General features: G+C 33.4%; 1 protein-coding gene across 8 annotated transcripts in view; it reads left to right on the forward strand.

Moving 5' to 3' along the window:
* Positions 1 to 22,727, forward strand: part of MIER1 (MIER1 transcriptional regulator) — a 56,680-nt gene that overhangs the window by 18,808 nt on the left and 15,145 nt on the right. For all 8 annotated transcript variants that reach the window (XM_054574384.1, XM_054574421.1, XM_054574429.1 and 5 more), the window contains 5 exons: positions 952 to 1,097; positions 8,982 to 9,143; positions 10,020 to 10,152; positions 11,913 to 11,977; positions 15,478 to 15,550. In XM_054574384.1, coding sequence (XP_054430359.1) covers positions 952 to 1,097; positions 8,982 to 9,143; positions 10,020 to 10,152; positions 11,913 to 11,977; positions 15,478 to 15,550 — 579 coding nt within the window. The remainder of the gene's footprint in view (positions 1 to 951; positions 1,098 to 8,981; positions 9,144 to 10,019; positions 10,153 to 11,912; positions 11,978 to 15,477; positions 15,551 to 22,727) is intronic.

Consider the following 22,727-nt stretch of genomic DNA (forward strand, 5'->3'; position numbering starts at 1 on the left):
AGTATATGCATCTATTAATATAACTTTTAATAATTTAAATTGATTTTTAATATTAAATAACTCACTTGTTTATTAGTAAACAGTGCTTTTTCAAACTTATTTGCATGTTTGACAATAGCCAGTTATGGGACTGGTTTATTGAATATGTAAGCCCAACGTTTGCAGTCTGCTATTACAAGGCTTGACCTATTGAGTACAGTAGTATTCCCCAACTACCAGGCTAAAAATAAATTAGCTTACACATCAGTTACCTACTAGGTTATTTTTAATGCCTTTCATAAGAGTGCTGTATGCAATTTCAATACATTTTGCTTTTATATTTTACCTTTGGATTATTTAATATAAAAATCATCTAAGTAAGTTAAGGATAGTTACCTATATATTGGAATACATTTTCATGGAAGTCTTAATGGAAGAATAGTATTTGAGTGCAGCATCATTTTCATTAGAATATATATGTATTCAGATGACTATATATTTCACATGACTATATATCCTTCTTAGGGTCCACGGGGGTTTATACTCACTGAGTCTATTAAATATCAAACAAATGATTAAGCACTATGAATTTTCCCACGCAAAATACCATCTTATTTGATATGACCACTTATTCTTTACAACTCAAGTTTCATGTTTAGAAGATTACAATACTTTTTTTTTAAATGCTGTACATTTTTAAAATCTGAACCCTCCCACCTCCCAGTTTTGCATTTGTAACTATTTATAGAGATGAGACAAGGCAAAAAAAATAATCCCTTACATCTTTTAGAGAAGATTGGGAGTGGGAGTAGTTATGGGTAAGACCAAGAATTTCAGAAAACAAATAATACTTGCTGTGCATAGCTTTTTTTTTTTTGTACTTTTATTTAACTTATAGCCAGCTTCAAATAACATGTTAATATTAATAAGATACACTTAATTTATCAAATTTTTTAAAATGTTCTTTACCAGGAGGTTCAGCAACATCAGATGACCATGAATTTGATCCATCAGCTGACATGCTGGTTCATGATTTTGATGATGAACGAACATTAGAAGAAGAAGAAATGATGGAAGGAGAAACAAACTTCAGCTCTGAAATAGAGGATCTTGCAAGGGTAAAGAACAATAAGAACTTGAAGATGAAGCCTTTATAGCTTTTTTGTGGAGAGAGTAAACACTTGAAATTTTGGTTGTGTTTTTTGGAGGGAAAGGGATATTATATACAATTGATACTGGAAAATTCTATGTGGTCATAGGTAAGATGTTTAAAGTTTGAAGTGGAAGGCTTTTTTTTTTTTTTTAAGAAGCAACTTTATTCTTTAGAATTCTATTTAGAAATAGAATTCAAGTAGTTACTTTCGTAAAACATCACAGTTATCGGATGAAAATGGACTATAAAAGGATCCTAAATTTCTTCTTACACACCTTTTATTCTCTCCCAATTACTGCACCTTTTATTTTTATTCTCCTTTGTAGCCAAAATTTGAGTTGTCATCATCTTCCTTAGTTCCCATTTATGCTATAAAGTGCTTTAGATTGTCTCTGCCCCTTCCTATCAGAATGACCAGTGCTTTTATTATGATGCCCATTGGTCAGTTTTCTCTCTATTGCCAGTGGTGTATGACCCTTCTAGTATTTAAATTCTGGAGTATCCTGCACTCTAGTTTTTCCTGTTTATTTGTTCCTATTCATTATCCTCTGCAGACTCATCTTTCTTTACCCAGGGTTTAAATATGGAGTTTCCCAATTCTTAGTTCTGGACTTTCTTCTGTTTCTTGATCAGTGCTTCTCAAAAATGTAGTATGAGGGTCAGCTGCTTCACAGTCACTCTTGGACTTAGTAAGAAATGCAGATTCCTTTGCCTCTCCCCAGGCATACTGATGTAGAATGTTGTGGGTTGCGGGGGGAGCATGGGGCTCAAATCTGTATCTTCATTTAAGTTAGCACATCGTATTTGAAGATTACTAAACTAGTAGGTGCTCTAATCTATTCTTATGGTATCTGTAGGCTCAGTACTTTAGTTTATTTTTCTAGCGTTAGCATATTCTCTGCTCCAGTTTTGTTTATCTAACCACCTTTTTGACATTTCTACTTAGATATCTCAATAGACTTATTTAAATTTTAAATGTCCAAAACAGAACTATTGGTTGATCTTCCTCTCTACCTGTTCCTTCCCTGTCTTCACCTCAGTCAAAAATGGTACTACGATTTGCCTTGTTGCCTAACTCAGAAACCATTCCTGAAACCCATTCCTAAATAAGTTATTACTGCTATTTGCAAATATATCTCTTTTCTACCACTTCATCTTTGCTTCCCAAGTCACCGTCATATCTAGCCTAGACTATTGCAGTAGCTTCCTAACTGGTTTATTTCTCCTTTTTCCATTCTTCCCTTTAATATATTTCCACAGCAGCCACAATGATTTTTCTAAAATATTAATTAGCTTATGTCAACCTCCAGTTTAAAACTTTTCAGTGCCTTCCTGTTATACCAGAAGAAAATCTAGATTCTTTGATCTGGCCAGCATGGTCACCTACATGATATGGTCCTTCATCCATGTCTTACACTGCGCTGTCATGCTCTTCCACAGTGATACAAGGCTGCTTTTATTCTTTGATGTGCTGATTTCTGCCTGTTTCCAAGCTTTTCAGCTCATTCTCATTCACTAGTATGTGCTTTCTGAGCTTGGCTCCTTATCCTCCTAAGCCTGGACTTAATGTTCCTCTCAGAATGGCCTTTTCTGTCTCCGAATTAAGTTTTTTTAAACCACTATACGTAATTCAGTGTTTTTTTTAATACCAAACACAATTTCTAATTATATTTGTTTAGTTCATTGTCTGTACCCTCCTTTAGTTCCGTGGGAGGATGGACTATGCCTGTTTCATTCATCAGTGTATTTCATAGTACTTAGCAATGTCACTCAAAGTTTTGAATGAATGGATAAATCAATCTGGTGTGTTCTAATTAAAATTATTCCATATATGATCTGCCGTACTCCATGATAAAAAAAAAAAAATGAAATCAATAAGAGATAGTGCCAGTCTTTAAACATTTGGAGTACATAATATCATGGAGAAAATGAATTGTCATACTTCTAGTGTAATAATGAAGATTAATATTTGTTTCAGACTTCCAGCATGGAACTTTTTAAAGTATACATTTAAAGAGCTGGAAAAGAAGTCCTATTTAATATTTAGTGAAATCTGGTCAGATGGTCCCATTTGGATCATTTAGTGGTTAAGGCTTGGTTAATCTACAATGCCAAAGTAATTCAGTATTTTATTATTTTAAGCCAGAGAACAGAATTGATCTTAGTGGCAATGATGTGTATGGTCATGTGCTGCTTAATGACAGGGATATGTTCTAAGAAGTGGATCGTTAGGCAATTTTATCACTATGTAAATATCATTGAGTGCTTAGGTGGTATAACCATACACACCTAGGCCATGTGGTATATCGCCATCATATATGTGGTCCATTGTTGACCAAAACATCATTATAACTGCAGTTATTATGAAAACTTTTCAAGAATAGGTTAAAAAGCACATGAAGAACTTGGAGTCAGAACTGTAGAAGGAGCTGGAAAGCCATTTAAAAGACAGATAAGTTGCTTGGATAATTCAGAGCCTAGGTGATGTTCAGAAGAAACGAATGATATAATAATCACAACTACTTCATATATTCATGAAATCAATTATTTGCCTATATATACAGAAATTTCTCTCACTTTACATGTATTTTCCTATTTCTGAATAACTCATCCATGGGATAAAAGGAGGAAAATCTTATATTTTGTATCTTTTCACATTCTACATTACCTAAGTAATTGAGTAAGTAGTTAGGAGATGATCAAATGCAGATTATAATACAGGTTATAAGATGGAATGATTATTGTCTGTTTCAGAAAATAGGCTATTACATTTAATTAGTACAAAGATACTAAGGGGCTTTGCTAAAATTTTGGATTTTGGGCATGTGATTATCTTTGTTTCTTTTTTATTCTACCTTCCCTATTTTCTAATAGCCCCCCAAAATTTACTTTCAAATGACTGTTCCTTGGGAAAAAGTAATTAAAATAAAATTAATATATAGGGGACACAGAAAGGAAGAGAAAGACAAGGGAACCAGTCTTTTATTATTTATTTCAACAAGACAGTCTTACACCTTCTTAGATACTTCTAATTACTTTTTCCAAAATAATTAAGGCTTAGGTTTATGTAGCAACTACCAATGCTTTCATCTGTAACCTGTAGCTAAGCTAGTTCAGGGCCATGTGTTGGATTTATTGTAGTTAGACTCCTCAGCTATGAACCAAAACAGACTGATTTTTAAATTTTTTTCTTTAAAAATAAGTAAGATTTTGTCCTGATTTGCTTTTATAAAAGCGAAACATAGTTATATCAGGAATTGGTTAAAGTGGTTTTTACCTGGCACTTTAGTTGTATGAAATGGACTTTTGATGAAATTGTGACAGGATTCCGACAGTTGATTGATTCACAACTAATCAGTAATTGTATAGTCTATGGTTTTAAGTCGATTCCATCTAAATTCTAACATTTTAAATGAAAACTAGCTTTTCATAGAATAAGCTTTGATGTATATTACATTTGCTTGCATGAAGCTTAGCAGTGTAAAAGATATTGTAGTTATATAAATTTAGCATTTAAATATTTTAATAGAATTAGATATATATGTCAGGATTTATTGTGGTGATCCTAATATAGGTGGTCACAATCATTTCCATAGTCAATAGACGTTTGTTTGCTAGGAATAGCAATATGCACTTAAAACATTTAATTTTCACACACACTTAAAACTCATAATACACAGGGGAATATCTAGACCTCAGGGACTCACGTGTCACCAAAGTATGTTTCTGTTTCTGCTTTTCTACATGGTGATATTCTTTTTCAGACCAGCTTTCTTCATATGCTATCAGTTCCTAGGTCTTCCAGATTTACTGCTTGAAATAGTCTGTGTTTCTTTAATTACTGTTGCTAAAAGCCTAGAAACTTTAGCCATGCTTGGGATCATGTGCCTATTCCATATCTATGGTTAGAGAATGCAGTGATTTCAGTTGGATCAGATGCTTTGTGATCTGGGAAGTGAGCTTTCACTAAAATACATGCTTGAAATGGACAAGAGAATATTCCTGGAAAAAGAGTATAAAAGTAGAAAGGATTGGGAACAGACAATAAAAAATGATTCTTACATGATAGGCCTTGCTAAATCTTTAGTGATTCAGTTAGCACATGTTAGGAACACTATTTGAACTTGAAAGTGAGGATTCCTTAGCAAAATGGATTTTGGTTTTTATTGTAGTTTTAGCCCAGTGTTTGTTGCAAGATCTTCACTTTATATGTCAGGTCAAGTAAGATACTTTACATGCTACTGTCAAACTCTAAGTATTGTATTCCACAGTGGGTCATAATTGTTGGTTATTAACTTGTTTCCTCTGACTGTTGCTTACATAATTGATACTCGGTGATAGAGGTTAAGATAAAAGTTAATATCTAAACAGAAGCATAATACTACTATATACTTTGTTTTTATATTAGGCAAGTATTTTCTTGATGGAATAGGTAGAGATTTTGTTCACACATGATGGAACCCACTTAAAACTAACTTTGCGAGTAAACATTTAAGGTGTAAAACTTTTTAGATCTTCATTTTTTTTTTTTCCATAAGTCATATGAATGTATATCTGGGTCCAAAGAATGTCTAGAGCCAGAGATTCAGTGTTACTAGGACCTCTTGATCTCATGGTTAAGTACTATAGATTCCTTCCACAAAGTCTCTTGAGTTTTTTCTTTACCATGACCACTCATTTAGTTTAGCTTCTGATTATGCTACATGTAACTTACAGCAGTGGACTCCATCTTAGCTTAGTCTCTCCAAGTCTATCTCTAACATTTTGTTGTATGTATGATTTTCCCTAAGCCCTGCCATAGTTGTCAGTCACTGCTCAACAGCTACTCTCAAACCAAGTCAAAAGTAGAATAGGACAGATTTTATTTTTTTTAGAAACTAAGTAAAACTAGAGAAAATCGTTAAAAATACCAGCTTTTTCTTTTTTTTAGCTATTACAGATACCTTCTGCTCTAATTGCAGTAACCTACTTATTCATTTTTGTTTCTATATTTCTGTAGTTATTTTCTGACTTGATTGACTTTTTTCTATCTGCCAGTTCTCTTACTGTTTTTTCAAATTAAAGCAGTTCTCCATATGCACTGTGATCATCTGCTTTTGACCCTCTGTTCTCTGCCTAGTCAGTATTGGAAGTATTGGTAAATCTTTCTTAAGAGAAATAAATTTTTATAAAGTGAGTCACACTTCTCAAATATGTATCCAAGAGAAAAAATTTTAACCTAACCATGGATGTCAGACATTCCACATTCCTGAATAGTGATTTAAAAAAATAAAAATCCCTTTCCATGCAGCTAGTATGGTACCTGTTCTTTTGACACTTGACAGAGCTAAATGTCAGGTGCCAGGTGTTGGTGATAAGTTTCTGTTAAAGATAACGATCAAACTTTATTACCCCCCACTGGAAAGTCTGATTTGCAGATATTTTATCTTAGAAATGTGAGATAGGTGGTTCTTACACAGAGTCACTATCTCCAGCACTTATAAAAAAATTTAGATACTCAGGCCCCACCTCAGATTTACTAGACAGAAACTATAAGGTGGGGCTCAAGCATCTGTTCTAAAAAGCTCTCAAGGTGGTTCTGTTGCCCTTGAATAAGACGGACCAAAGGGTAGAGAGCCTAAGGACATTTATTTGGTAACCTGCCTGTTTTGTGTGATCTCTCAAACCATCAGTTAACTCAGTTGTAAAAAAAGTAGAGGTAATACTAACTTACATTAGGATAGTTTTAAAGACAAAATAAATATTAAAAAAAGCTCTTCACAAATTCTTAAGGTCCATGTAAATGTAAGTTGCATACTTAAACTATAGTGTTTTTCTGGTTTGGCCCTTATTAATACTAGTGACTTCAGTGGCTCTTGTTCATAGTGGTGACCACAGTTTTTAAACCTACTTCTAATTTGTGGCACAGAACGAGTTTATGGAAAGTAATGAGGTAGGATTAGAAGGTGTAGGTATTGTAGTAAAGTTTCTGTCAGTGCATGATATTTCTGTTTGATTTTCCGAATATTTACAAATAAGAGTAGTGAACACTTCCACCTGATACTTTTAAAGATCTAATAAGATTGTATAATATTCTCACTCTGCTTTTCTTTCCTTGAAATACCTGGCACATAGAGGGATGCCTTTTGGCAGCTATTTGTTGTTATTGTGTACAAAACCAATCTTTTATCTTTCTCTTATTCTACTTCTTTCTTGATTTTGAAGTTCTGTTTCACTTCTCAGATCCTTACTCCTAACTTCCAAATTTCTGTCTTTTGTACCAAATGCTTGGTACATGGACCAGATACCTCTGTGGACTAGGTCCTTGAACACCTCAAACACTATACTGTTGCACTTTGAGAATTACAATATGAGATGTCAGTTAAGTATGCCAGCTGGTCATTCAGCTGGGATGGTAATGTCTTTCCTGACATAGTTACCACTTTTCAGTCTGACTGCTGTAGGTTGTTAGGGCTTTTAGAATCTATTTCTCTTTCAGAAACAGATTTACAAACTGACTTAAAACTAGAACATCTATATACGATGTGAAGTAGAAGTGTTAAACAGCATTTTCTTCCTATTTTTATAAGAAAACTTATAAAAATTATAATCATTAATTGCTTGTTGTACACGAATTCTGAGTGATAGGAGTTTATTGTTAGTGTCTAAGTCACATCAGGCTATATCATCCAGTTCATTGTACCCATCCTGTGACAAGGTGGCCAGGCTTACTTTCTGCCCGTGAATAAGACTATGAAACTACTGGAGAAATACAAAACATGTTGTGTTTCATGATTACCCTTTTGCTAATTTCTAAACTAACTCTGTTAAGGTTCTGTGTGTGTGTGTGTGTGTGTGTGTGAGTGTGTGTGTGTGTGTGTGAGTGTGAGAGAGAGAGAGAGAGAGAGAAAGAGAGAGAGATCAAGTGATTGGGTCAGATTTTCTTTTAATAATCAGAATTCTGTCATGTTTCCCTGATACTTCGTGTCAGTAATCGTATTGATGACTGATTAGAGTGAGTACCTTATGCGGGAAGCTGACTTCATTTTAGTGTATATAGATGTTTCTTCATTTCATCCTCAGGGTATGTTTTTGTGGGGATGGGGGAGGTTCCTGTCTGAGACAGCGTGGTTTACTGATAAAGGGTATGGACTTTGGGAATTCCACTTGAAATCTAGCTACACTAGTTGTAACTTAGGTAATTTTTGGAGAAGTGGCTTAACCTATCAGCCTCAGTTTTCTCATCTGTATAATGGAAATAATATAAAAATTTTGTGAAGCAAATAATAAAGATTGCATGAGATGGTTTTGTATGTAATTATAGATAACCCTAGAAAATAATATATGGCTAATGCAATTCAGTGTTATTTATGTACTATATCATTGCTGTTTTCTTTTAACATATTTGGGTTGAGTGGGCTCTGAATTTCATCTCCCTTTCTGGGTTTGTTAACTTTGTTTACAGTCTGTTTATTGTTTAATTATTTTATTGCCCCACTCCGAAATTATATATGGTACCCTTAAGTGTGATCATAGATGATCTATACATAGTGTTAATTGATGGTGTACATTAACTGAATTGATGACACAAAATAGTTCTAAACCAATGCTCCTTTTTATTGTACTTAAAGACTTTTGTCGTTGGCAATTTGAATTGGTCAGTCTCATACAGAAATTCTTAAAAAACAAGAATTTTCTTAGCTTTCAGAATTATTTTTAGTTTTACTTTTTTATGATTTGAGAATTCTTGATACAGGCCTAAGAACATTCATCTGTACTGAATGAATACTCTGTAATTTGTGAAGCATAGCAATATAAAATGTCACTTATTTACAAATTAACTTTTTTTGGGGGGGGGGGTCCTATTTAGGAAGGCGACATGCCAATTCAGGAACTTCTCAGCCTTTATGGTTATGATAGTACTAGTCGACTACCTGAAGAAGATGAGGAGGAGGAAGAAGAGGAAGAAGAAGGTGAAGATGATGAAGATGCTGATAATGATGATAACAGTGGATGTAGTGGAGAAAATAAAGTAAGCTTATACACATATTTTTAAGATTGTAGTGTTTACTGTTGGAGTTAAAATTTTTGATGCATTCATTTTGACTGTTTATTTTTGTAATCTGTCTTTATTCTTTCTGATTTTAAAAATAATACATTTAGCCCTGGTTGGTGTGGCTCAGTGGATTGAGCATCAGCCTATGAACTTAAAGGTCACTGGTTCAATTCCCAGTCAGGGCACATGCTTGGGTTGTGGGCCAGGCCCCCAATTGTATATAAGAGGCAGCCAACCAATGTTCCTCTCCCTCTCTTTTTCTCCCTGCCATCTCTCTAAAAATAAATAAAACCTTAAAAAATAAATAGAAAATACATTTAAATGTTAGGAATTAAGACACAGAAATATAAGTCTCCTGTAATCCACTCCTGAGGGGTAATAGTTTCATCTGTGACATTCAGATTTCTTTTCAAATGCCTAGTCTAAATAAATTTATACCAACTTTTAAAAACACATGTATTCTGTTTTTAAATAATAAAGTCTAATTGGCAGTTTTATATTCATTTTTCTTACTTGTCTTGAAATAGTTATAGATTTACAGAAGAGGGTCTAATACAGTACAGAGACTTTCAGTGTATTCTTCACCCAAAACTTTCCCTTATGTTAACATCTTAGATAACCATGGTATATTTATCAAAACTAAGAAATCAACACTGGAACCATACTATTTAATTGAACAATTCAGATTTCATCAATTTTCCCATTAATGTCCTTTTTCTGTTCCAGGATTCAACCCAGGACAACATGGTACAGTTAGTGTATTTATTTAGTCTTCTAGTTGTATTTGGAATACTGTGACCTTTTATCTCCAATTTTTTTTTCTACATCTTAAAGCATATTATGATTCCACAGGAAGAAAATATAAAGGATTCGTCAGGTCAGGAGGATGAAACTCAGTCATCCAATGATGATCCATCACAATCTGTTGCTTCTCAGGATGCGCAGGAAATAATCCGCCCACGTCGATGTAAATATTTTGATACAAGTAAGTGTTACTGGTTGCTATTGTTGGGGTATAATTTTTACTATTTAATATATCGCCTAAAATTTTAGTATTTCTTTTTCTCTGCTCTGTTTGAATCATTTACCCTGAAACCTCACTTAACAGTAATGGGATTTTATTCTAGGTTATAGATTAGCAATGTTAGGCCTTCTCGTTCATGAATATGCTGCAGTAATTGTTATGTCATTGTATAGTACCTCGTGTTTAGTATGTTTTTTTTTCCTAGCCCTTTCTTACATTTAGTTTGTTTCATGGTCATCTTTTTTTTTTTCCTCCTAGTCTTTTCCTTTTTTCTTTACCTTTTCTACTTTGTTTACCTTTTAGCTATTTTTAGATGTATTTGTAAGCATTACTTTCTCTAATTAATGCCTCCTAGTTCTGAAGAAGTTACTGACTCTTGAGATAGGAGTATGTTATGCAGAGAAAGAGCTCTATTAATTTTTCTACAGTTATGATCTAGTCATAGATGACCAGGACTTGGGACAATATTTAATGTATTTATCCTGAATGTTTGCATGTTTTATCTGCTCCACAGTGTTTCATTCCAAATAGTAATCTTCACTCTAAAAGTCAGCTCTTTGATTAAAAAAGTCAGTGATTAGTGTTACTAAATTTTTGGCCTAAATTTCTGTACTTTAAAAGGAAGGAAAACACTTGAAGAACAATAACCTCTTGTGAAATGTAGTAATGTAATAAGGGATTAAACATGGCTACTGCTTTGTATGAATGATTTCTTTTTATGCTTTTAGTTTAGAAGAGAATGTAGTACTGCTAATAATTATTGAGTTTTCATCTAAGATATTGTCCAGTTGAAAAGTGTGTCAGGGCAAGAAGAGATTAGTTACTGAAATAATTGTGTTAAGTTTAGGGAAATGTAGTATTAATCCCTTAATTAGTTAACAGAGAGCAGATCCCTTGACAAAGTGGGGTGCTACTTCTGATTCGATTGAAATACTGATTCAAGGGATCTGCTCTTGAATCAGTATTTACAAGAAGTGACTGCTTCTTGAATCAGTATTTAATCTGGTATTTCCGTTGTGCTGTATGCATGTAAGCTATACATAACTGTCTATCTTAGTTTCTCCACAGTAGGAATTAATTTCTATGTGTAATGTTACCTATTGAACTTTGGATACCATTTTCGAGTTGAGAAGATGGTGAGAATCTAATAGTTTTCAAATTTCTCACCCTTTTCTGTAAATACATTCATACTCCAAAATATAAACACAAAGTCTAATCAAAGCAGAGGTTGGAGAGAATGGAGGGCTTTATACAAACCATCCCTTCCCATGCTTCCCCCCCAAATGATGCTATAAAGTACCCAGTATTTCAAGGAACACTGTTTGGAAACCACTGTTTTGTCCAAATTCTCATTTTATAAGGCTGAAATTGAGATCATATGATTTATTCTGTCACCAAGCTGTTGGTAGAAGAATTAGGTAGAAATAGATTATTTTGATTCTAAATTTTTTTCCTGAAGTTTTTGTAGAAAATTATTTCATGAGAATACAGCTGTCAAAGATTAGGATTGTCCTAGAAGGTTTATGGGCCTCTTTTTGGGGTTTTTTTTGGTTTTTGTTTTATTACTGATAGAGTATTACTTGAGTAGAGGTAGCTTGATCTCACTCTAAATATTTTTAGGCATATTTGAATATTTTGATAGTAGATGTAAAAATAAAATACAAATATATAGATACAGGAGAGGCAATCATGTTATAGTAGTATTGTCTTGCTTATTCTAGATAGCGAAATAGAAGAAGAATCTGAAGAAGATGAAGATTATATTCCATCTGAAGACTGGAAAAAGGTAGTTAGAGCCATTTTATCTAAATTAATATTTAAAAAGCTAAGTGCAATGTTGGTTTTTTTTTATACTAACTACATATATGTTGATAAAGTTGAGGTAAAGTTGAGTAGGCCCTTCTGTGACATTGAAATGTTGTGTAGATGTTCAGATTTCCCCTAAAACATTCAGGTGTTTATCCTTTTATAAACTAAATGGTATAGAAAGAATTGGCCTTTGTTGAGCAAGATGGCATTCAAATCAAGATTAGACATCCAAATTTCTGAACTAGTGTTAATTTAGAATTTTGTTGCACTATAGAAAGTATCACATGTGATTTTTAAACATATGTATATATACTTGGAAAAACAATTGTGGAGGCTTATTAGTATTTGTTAAGTAAATTCTGTTTAATAATTTAGATTACAAATTTTTCCATCCTATGTTAATGTTGATGTTTACAACTCCAAGTGTAATGTATGAAGAAATAGATTTGGGCTTTTCTAAAACTGCATTATTAGATGTTAATTTCTAAATTGAATCTAAAGATAATATATTGATACAAGTTTTAAGTTACAGAATTGTATAACACTGTTTAACCATACAATTAAATTGAATTAATTATAAGCTGTTGCAAAGTCACTGACATATGAAAATGTATCAAAATGTCACATAAAATTGTTCAGAGCAAATCATTATATAAAAGAAATGTCATTCTTGTTAAATCACCTGATTTTGCTCTTACAAATTCCTTTAAGTTATTTGTTGTTGCGGTTATTCTTTTTCCTACATAATGATTTTAAATTTCGTGCATAAACAATCATTTCTTTGAAAGCAGAATAGCCCAGAACTTCAAATTGAGTGCACTTCCTGCATTTGTCATGATTGTTTAATTATTGGGTTGGTCCAAAAGGCCCATTAGTTTTTTCCTTAAAATAAAAGACACATTTTTCACTTTCACCAATAACTTTATTGATTTGGATATTTTGAGTATGTTGGCTGTCTCCTGAGTGGTATAATGTTGATTGTTCTTAATTAATGTCTCGATTTGATTGCTATCAACTTCAACTGGTCTGCCCAACCATGGAGCACCATCCAGTGAGATATCTCCAGCACGAAATTTCACAAACCACTTTTGACATGTTCAGTCAGTCACAGCACCTTCTCCATACACTGCATAAATCCTTTTTTGCATTTTAGTTGCGTTTTACCTTTCTCAAAATGAAGCCTAATAGGCTGAAAATGTTGTATATTTTCTTCCATCTTTAACATCAAAATGACTGCACAAAAATTCACCAATTTTGACTTTTTTTCAATGCATGCTGATATGACAGCTGTCACAAATACAACTTAACACAATTGTTTCGAATGAAGTTAAAGACAACTAAGCACTACTAGAGCCATCCTAACAGAAAACAAACAAACAGACTTTTTGGCCAGCTCAATATTTAGTTAATACTTTGGAGCTTTTCCTAATTTTGGGGGGTGAAGGGTCAATTTAAGGATGCCTGGGTCAAACCTAAAAAAGAGCTGAACCCCTTACTGATTAAAAGAAGAGAACCTCATAGTTAGAGATTCTATTAGGAAGAATGGAGTATTTAAATGAACTTGGACTGGGCTACCCAGGGATTCTGGGCTTCAGCCAGCATTGATCTGTTACAGGTTTCCAAAAAGATGTTTAGAAGAGAGAGACATCAGTTTGGGTTAGAATGGTAAGGGAAGGTTAGTTCAGTATAGTATGTGTTAATTAATTGAGAGTGATGAATGAAGGATGGGTCTGAAGACAGAAAATAAGGATCACGTAAGTTACTATTTGTGTGACCAATTTGGGGGAAATGGTTTTTAATCCAATTTTTTTCCTGAGTTTTATGCCATGTAGAAATTAAAATGATAAAATCTAGAAACCTTGAGTCATCTTAGATTGTTACTTTCTACCACACATTCAAGTTTGTATAGCCTTTCTCCAACATAAGTCAACTGTTTGTATATCCAGAGTGTTCAATATAGTATTTAATTAGATGTTAATTTTTTTTTTTAAATGAGGGAACAAAAAGCTAAGTGGGGCGAGAACAAGGGGAAAGTGAGATCTTTGCTGGGTAGTGTTAGCTGCTTCCTCAGCAATAGTCTATAATAAAGCAGGCTGTAGTAAATTCAGATTGTTTTGTTTTAGTATGATTTTTGTTGCAATAAAAAAATTGTCTAGGTTTAGAGATCATCTAAGGTTTGTAAGATAAAATTGAATTATTATAGAAACTGGGGTAGAGGAAACATCTTTGGAATCAAACCTGTGTTCCAGTGATAGCCCCAGAACTTACTAATAGTGTGTTCTTGAGGAAATTAATTTTTTTGAGTTTCATCTCTTCACGTAAATATGGGGAAAACAATTTCTAACATCAGTGAGGTGACAGTAACTGGAGAGAGGAAATTTTCAAATCCTAATAGTTATTTAAACTTACTAGACCAAGATTTGTACCTTTCCCCCCTAAGTCTTCAATTTAAAAATGCAGTTAATTTATTCTTATCACTTAGCCATCAGGCAAAAGAGAGTCTGGTCCCTGTGTGTCATAAAAATCTCAGTGGTGATCTCTAATGTTGTTTTAAACAGCCAGTTTCCTCTAATATGTGATTTGACTATATAAATTCGATTACCAGATTTCTTAAAATAAGATTTAATTATGTTTTGGGGGTTGCTTTTTCATTTTGTATCATTTTAATGAAAGTTGGACACTAGCTTGCTTATCCATTTAGTTCAGCGTTTCATGCAGTTGGCCTCTACTGAGCTTTATACAAACCCTTTTATTACTTCCTTTATCTTAAAGCTCTTGTTTTTAGACTTGTATATGTCAAAATCAACTGGATAGCTTGTTAAAGCATTAACAAGCTTTATATGCTGAGTCCCATCTCCAGTTTCTTGTTTAGTAGGTTTGGGATAGGGCCTGAGTATTTCCATGTCTTTTATCCTCAGCGACACTAATGTTGCTGACCTAAGGGCCATAGTATAGAGTGTAGATTCAGTTGAAAATGCCTGAATTTGACTATTTTTTAGTGTTCACAATGATCTTACTAACTGAATAGTAAGAATTCATTTTTTCTCCATATTTTGAAGTTTGTATCCATTGTTGTATTGCTTATCACCCCATTATTATTACAGATAGTTTCATCCAATCATATCCAAGCTCCTGTCTATTATTAACTCATTCATCCTCACAATACTTCTGAGGTAGTTAATTGTTGCATCTGTGTTGTATGACAGGGAAACCAGGAACAGTTTGAGTAAGAAGGTAGTAATACTAGAAATTGGTTATAAAATCTTTTACTAGATCTTACTAATGTTTTAAAATTTTATTTTTATTGATTTGAGTGAGAGAGACGAGAGAAACATTCAATTGTTGTTCCAGTTATTGATGCTTCATTGGTTGATTGTTGAATGTGCCCTGACCGGGATCGTATCTGCTACCCTTGCGCATCAGGATGACCTACCTGGCCAGGGGCCTCACTAATGTTTTATGTTATTTTTAAAATAGGAGATTATGGTGGGCTCCATGTTTCAAGCGGAGATTCCTGTTGGCGTTTGTAGATACAAAGAAAATGAAAAAGGTGGGTTATTAGTAAAGTTAATAGCTGAATTCATGCCATTGAAGTGATGAACTATTGTTTTATAATGGGCTAAGACATGACAGTTTATGTTACCCTACTGAATTATGAAAGAGGGCCTGCATTATTTCTATAAGAAGAAATATGTTTTCTGTTTTTTCAGTTTTGTTCATACAAGTCTAGTGAAAAAAGTCAATTGTTATTTTGGTATTAAGTGACTTATTTATTTATTCATATTTTAAATAGCCTGAATATACCCTTTTATATAATTTAAATTTTAAAAGTCACATCAGTGGAAGATGTTGGACAGGTCTAAAAAACTTGAGTAAATGATACAAAAAGCTTATTTGCTTCTGAAACATAACATTACTTATTAAACTTGATTACTTTGATACTTGTGTATTTAAAATAATTTGGGAAAACAACTTATATACTTAAATTTTACATGATTTTTTTTCATCATTTTATCTTAAAGTCCCGAGTAAGTCAAAAATACCTAAATTTCCAGTAACATAAAATACTTGAGGATTCTTTTTTTTAAGTCTTTTTCAGATTACTCACTTTAGGTGAGTTCTAGAAAGAATGTTGTGGGTGTATATGTGTTTTCAATGAGTTCATGTGCAGTGTGACATCACTCAGTGCTAGAAATCTTTCATTTCAGTTTTCTTCTCAACATTTCAACTTACATATGCAGATCCTTTTGGAGTTGTAGAAGTCTTTTGTTGTTTTGTTTTCTTGTTAGCATTTCCTCCAGATATTTACTTTATATCATAGGTGTGCACCTGCTTTCAGGGCAAGCAGCAGATCAGAGGCGAATAAAGGAAGGCCACACGCTGGTAAATTCCAGTGATAGTAAACATGTTTAACATACCAGTAATTATTTTCACTCACTTTCAAGTAAATTCTTGGAACATTAAAGGTATCGATATGAAGTGACGTAGTTATATAATGAAGATCTATGCATTCGTTTTGTGAATGCATTGTAATTATATGCAAAAATAAGTGATTCATTAGCTTTTGTATGGGATTTTTGTAATTGAATTTACAATGTTATGTTTTTCTTATGCTATGTAATAGTATATGTTCACCATTGAGTTCTTTATCTAAATAAAGAACTGAAAGACATTCCATTTTATTAAATTTCCTTGTAGGTAGGAAGGAAAACATCTCAGTTTTATATGTGGCAAGCTAACATTACAGCTAAAGGTAGCTTAATTATCTTTTAATATGTTTTATCTCTTTTATTTTAACATGTTTTATTGTCAGATATCAGTAAGTGATCATAATCTCTTAACTTTTAAAATTTTGATTTAATGTTTTTCTTTTTAACAATTTTAGAAAGCAATTATACTTATTATTTTTTTTCAAACAGCAGTGATTAATGAAGCTTTCTTACTTTGAGAATTTAAGTTTCTTAGATTGTGTGAGGATCAGACTAGATTTAGCAGGGTGATACTGTCTTGGAAGGCGCTGTGGTATAGGGCTTATCCTCAAGCTTTGTAGTTTCAGGAATTCTAACTTCTGTTGTAATACTCAGAATTTGCTTCTATTTAAGGTGCACTGTGCATGCAAACCAAACACATGCAAAACTTATGTAAACCACACTGTTAAGAAATAAAGCTGTCAAAGGGAAGGTGCTAGTTTGTGCATTTTTTTTTTCTTTAACAATTACAGGTATTTTTTATTGGTTTGGTGAACACATTGAAAAGGGAAAGCATTTGGTTTTGGCTATTTTGATAAAAGTTCCATAAACTAAAATATCCTGATATCTTTACTGTAGGAATTGACAGATGGATTAGAATTTTTTTATTGCTATAAGGAAACCCTGTTATTATTTGGAAGCACATTGATAAATTTTTTTCTTTGTTATATCTGATTGCTTTTTGTATTAGGCTCTATTTAGAGTACATATTCCTTATCAGTTATCGCTCCAAACAATTACATAAATCAGATTTATTAGTTACAGTCATATTCAAGTCATGCTCCTTTGAACCTCTATCTATTTTGATTACAAAATTTCAATTACATGTTAATATTTTCTTAAATACATGTAAATTACCATTTATTCTCAACACAGTATATTATAATCATTTACTCACTTTTGTATCCTTAATTCCTAGGATGATTTTTATCACATAGTCACTCAGTAAAATTTGGTGACTGGTTCTTGGGTGGGTACAGAATGGTGTTAACACAACGTATACAGAGTCAGTAATCTTGGATCAGTATTTGGCATTTTACTTTGGACGTGTTACCTAATTTTTTCTCCTCCTCTATAAACTAGCAATAATAGAGCATTTATTTATAGAACGTATTGTGAGGATTTATATGTGACAATTTTATGTGTAGCACTTAGAAGCATGGTGTCTGGCACATAGTAAGTGCTCAGCAAGTGGCATTAATATTCAGTAGATGATTAATCTTGTCCATTGTATTTAGGGTTTTTATTTTTTCCAGATTTTCAGAAAGCATCAGTTTATGCTCTTTTGCTTGCAAGTGATAAAAACCCAGTTCAGTTTAGCTTCAGTGAAAAAAAGAATTGACTTAATTGCTTTACTGGAAAGGTGTTTCTTCAAATATAGCTAGATTCAGTAGTTCTTACAATATCTGGTGTCCCTGCATCTTTCTTTTACTTTTATTGTCAGACAAGCTAAGGTGGCCACTTGGGAGCTCCTGGCTTATACTTTACACAGTCCTTATAGCTAGAGAACCAGCAAAAATGACAACTTCCCCATCCCGCTTTGCACCAGCAAAAGTCTAAGGAGAACCTGTATTGACTTAGCTTGAGTCATATGTCCAACCAGAAGTAATTATTGTGACCAGAGAGGTAAGTAAGTACTTTGGCTTGCCCTGGCTCATTTATCCATTCTTGGGGCTTCCAGGATGGGTATCGGCTTCACTCAGCATATAGAAAAGGTTTAATTCCCACAGTAGGTGAAAGGCATGAATTTTCTAAGTTAAGTGTGTTTTATTGTCACTCCCATGTACTAGACTGAACAGACACTGCAACTTTATGATAAGACTAAATGATAAGACTAAATAATTTGAATGTTGTGCTTGTATACATCTTACAGTGCACAAAATTGAACCTCCCCTCCCCTCCATGACTAAGAATTATCCAGCCGAAATGTCAGTAGTGCCAAGATTCGGAACCTAGGATTAATTTAATTGCGAATTAGATGGCTTACTTAGGGAAAAAGAAAGCAAGGTTCAGGGAATTCCCAGTCAAATTTTTATGGTTGCCTGACATAAGCTTTAGAGTAAGAAAGTGATGGTTAGGAATTATGAAGCAGTGAATAGCAAAGGACTATGAAAATTGTTTCTAATGGGCATTTGACAAATTAAGTTACTAAAAACTGAACACATACATTACTCTTACCTGATAATAATACTGTTGAAACAGACATTTTATTTAACCTATACAGGTTTCTCTCACTATCCAAAGAGGAGGGTTCCTATAAAACCTTTTGTTAGCTGAAATGGCACATAGAAGCAATTAGTAATAGTGTTCTTCCTTTGTCCAAGGGCAATATATTCCAAGACTACCACCACAGTAAAACCACAGTCATACCAAAACCTATATATATCTTTTTTCTTATACATATATGTACCTGTGATAAAGTTTAATTTATAAATTAGGCACAGTAGGAGATTAACAGCAATAATAATAAAACAATTATACTGTAGTAAAAATTATGTGAATCTGGTCTTTTAAAATACCATACTGTACTCCCCCTTCTTGTGGTAATGTGAGAGGATACAGTGTCTATGTGATGAGATGAAGTGAGGTGAATTATGCAGAGGTCTTCAGACCACAGTTGACAGTGGGTAACAGAAACCACAGGGCAAAACTGCTTATAAGGGGGAACTATTATTGTACCACATGGAAAAAATTTTGAGCATTTCTAGACCCTGAAAATAACCTACCAAATCATACCAAATAATACATCAAACCTAAAGTAACATTAACATATAGTAAAACAGGAATGATATGAGGATTTTCTGTTATCTCAGGACACATCTTGTCAGTGGATGCACAAAATAGAGATATATCACAGATACAGACAGTTCAAAGCTATGCAGCTTGATGCTGAGATGCTAAGTGTAGTTCCCAGGGCAGAAGCTTGGTGGCGCCACTCTGGCACACTGGCTCTATAAAGGCTCACTTCAAAATAAGGGCTAAATGCCATTTTAACTTTTTGCCTTTTTTCATAAAAGTGAAAATCATCTTCAGATATTTTTTGATTAGCAAAAAACATACTAATGTAGGTCTTTTGTACAAGTGAAGTTGTGTAACTGGAAAAACTCAGCTAGACAACTTAAAATTCATGCCATTAATCATAATAAGATCTTTAAAGATTGTGGGAATTTCTGTTGTAAACATTATTAGTACAATATAATGCTGATTATGGATTAGCATTTCCATCTTCATAATATATTAATTAGAATCTTTAAGGCATTAAAAATGGAATAACGCTTTAAAAAAAACCCAGGAGGTTAATAAATACACATTTATTCATTGGGAACTAATTTCCCAGATTGCTTATGGTTTTGTTATGGCTGTGTCTCAGCTTTCTACAGTAGTTCCCCCTGCTAACGCACGTGTAATAAACTTTGTTAAATTATTTTGCAACTCATTTTGCTTATCCAAGAAGCTTAATTTGATTACTTAAAATGCCATAAGCAGCACTTACCCACCTAACCTGTGTTAGTACGGTGGGTGAGTTCTTGCCTTCTGAACCCTTTCACTTATGTACAAGATATAATCATGTAAATTATATCCTCTAGTAAGGTAGATATATTTGTGGTTGCTTTTTAAATTTTGAGTACTTAGGCTTGGTAATTCATTTAGAATTAAATAGTTTCTGGAGATGTCATTACAGTTCAGTGATTGTGATCTTTCAAAATCTAGTGTGTTTATGTCACTTTAATTATAATGAAGTATTTTTTCCTTTGTGTTGCTATTAAAGAGTTTTTCCCCTTCATATCATATTTATAAATGGTATTTCTCCTCAGTAGTTCAATGTGGAGTTCTTTTGAATCTTACCTCTTGGCATTTAGTCATTCTACAACATACTTTTAATATCAGTTGTGTTGCCTGTTTTATTTAGATCATAGTTAAAAGTTATTTAGATTGTAAACTTCACTGAAAAATAATTTGGCCTATTTCTAGAAAGGCAGCATAGTTTAGCCTCTGTGAAAATGCAGTTGTTCTCACAGCATGGTTATTTTTTAGTCTATTGTAATTGCATAAAACAGTGTCATATTCTCAGGCTACCCTATCACAGTTCTAGGGGCCTGACTTGCCATTTGCCACCATCTGGTGATGCTTGTGTACTTAGCTTAAATCAGCCTATCTTTGTATCCTGTAGCTATGTGGGACTTCCAGAATAATTCCAGAAGTTTCTCCCAGGTAGTTTGTACTGGTTTAATAGGCTTCGTATGGGGATATAACTGGGAGAACACTGGGGACTCAAGGACCCGTTCTTTACCTTTCTCTTCCTAAGTCAGGGTTTCCTCGTAAGGTTTTGTCCACCGCCTCTCTATCACTCCAAAAACCAGTCTGCACCCTTCACGGAACAGAGACTGAGTAGAGAGCAGAAATCAATAGCAGTATATCCAAATTCACATTATTATGGGAGTTTTATTGTATTTACAATTTAGAGTTTCACTAGAATTCTACCAGCAGATTTAAAAAGAAGTGAGATTTATGAAGGAAAAGTTTCTAGAGTTTATCCTTTGAGCTGTATTTTAAAGATTATAAATTTTGGGAAACTGAAATGTGACAATATTTAAACTTTATGTGTCTTCTGGATGATGCAGATAATTTATCTGAAAACACTTAGCATAATTGCCTGATACATAGGAAATGTTTAATTAGTTGTTAATTACTTTTTCATAGCAAAAGGAACTTCAGGCTGTCAGTCATCTTTTGTAAACTCTTAGAGTCAGTCTTTCTCCAGCTGTCTCTTCCCTATTGGCAGTTAAATGATAATGTCTCATCTATCTCTAAAAATCCACAAAACCAAAAACTCTTCAACTATAGTCTGTTTATTTAAAAATTGTACTTATTTATTTTTATCCCCACCCAAAGACATGCTCTTTGATTCCAGAGAGAGGGAAGGGAAAGAGACAGAGGGAAACAATCATGTGAGAAACATCAAAGGGTTGCCTCCCTTACTGCACACCTGACCTGGGGCTGAACCCACGACATAGACATGTATTCTGATGGGGAATGGAACCCATGACCTTTCAGTTTACCTGACGACCCTCCAACCAACTGAGCCACACTGGCCAGGGTCAACTATAGTTTCTTTACAGCTACTGCCCTATTCTTCCTCAGAAATGAACTTTCCAAGAGTTTTCTACTTTATTTCTTCACTTTCCATTTACTTTTCAGTCTTCTCCAATATGTCTTCAGCTTCTCTCTTTGCATAGAAAGTTCTTGAGACATCTCCCTCTTTGTAAATTCAGTGTACCTTTTCTCAGTGTTCAGTCTGGTCACTTTATAGCATTAAACCAGTTTATTATTCCTTGAAACATTTTCTTCCCCTAGCTGCTGTGGTGCCACACTTTTGATATTTTATCTTGTGACTGATTGTATCTTACTAATTTTGTCTTTGTTTTTATATTCTGTCATTTAGAATTCTACAAGGCTTTCTCTTAGGTTCTCCTTTCCTTTTACTTTCTAAATTTTGATGAAATTTAGGCTTTAATTTTATTATAATGGAAATTATGATGATGAAACCTAAATGCTTTAAAAATATACTGACTTGTTTTTATAAAAATTACTTATAGTCATTATAATGTAGTTGCAACAATGTAACAATACAAAGAAGTAAGAAAAAATTGCCTCAAGAAATAAGAGTGATAGCATTTGGGTGAGCAATTTTTTAGACACCCCTTTTCAAAAATGTTGAACATCCATTGAACCTTAAAATGTGCCAGACTTGTTTTAAAGTATTTTAAAACCTTATACCTCTGCCATAGGATTCCTATCACCATTTCACAGGTGAGACAGGGAGAAGGGAAGTAATTGACCCATACTGGTAGTAAGGCCTAGTGGTATTATTCAAACAAACCTAGAGGTCTTGGAATTTGGTAAATAAGCTAAGTCAGGCAGAATCTGAAAGGGGTAAAAAGTGGTACTTCTGATTAGATTGCTTACTCACTTAGGCTA

Source organism: Pteronotus mesoamericanus, unplaced genomic scaffold, assembly GCF_021234165.1.
Source record: "Pteronotus mesoamericanus isolate MK-2021 breed Mesoamerican mustached bat unplaced genomic scaffold, CSHL_Meso_final contig_105, whole genome shotgun sequence".
Taxonomy (NCBI): domain Eukaryota; kingdom Metazoa; phylum Chordata; class Mammalia; order Chiroptera; family Mormoopidae; genus Pteronotus; species Pteronotus mesoamericanus.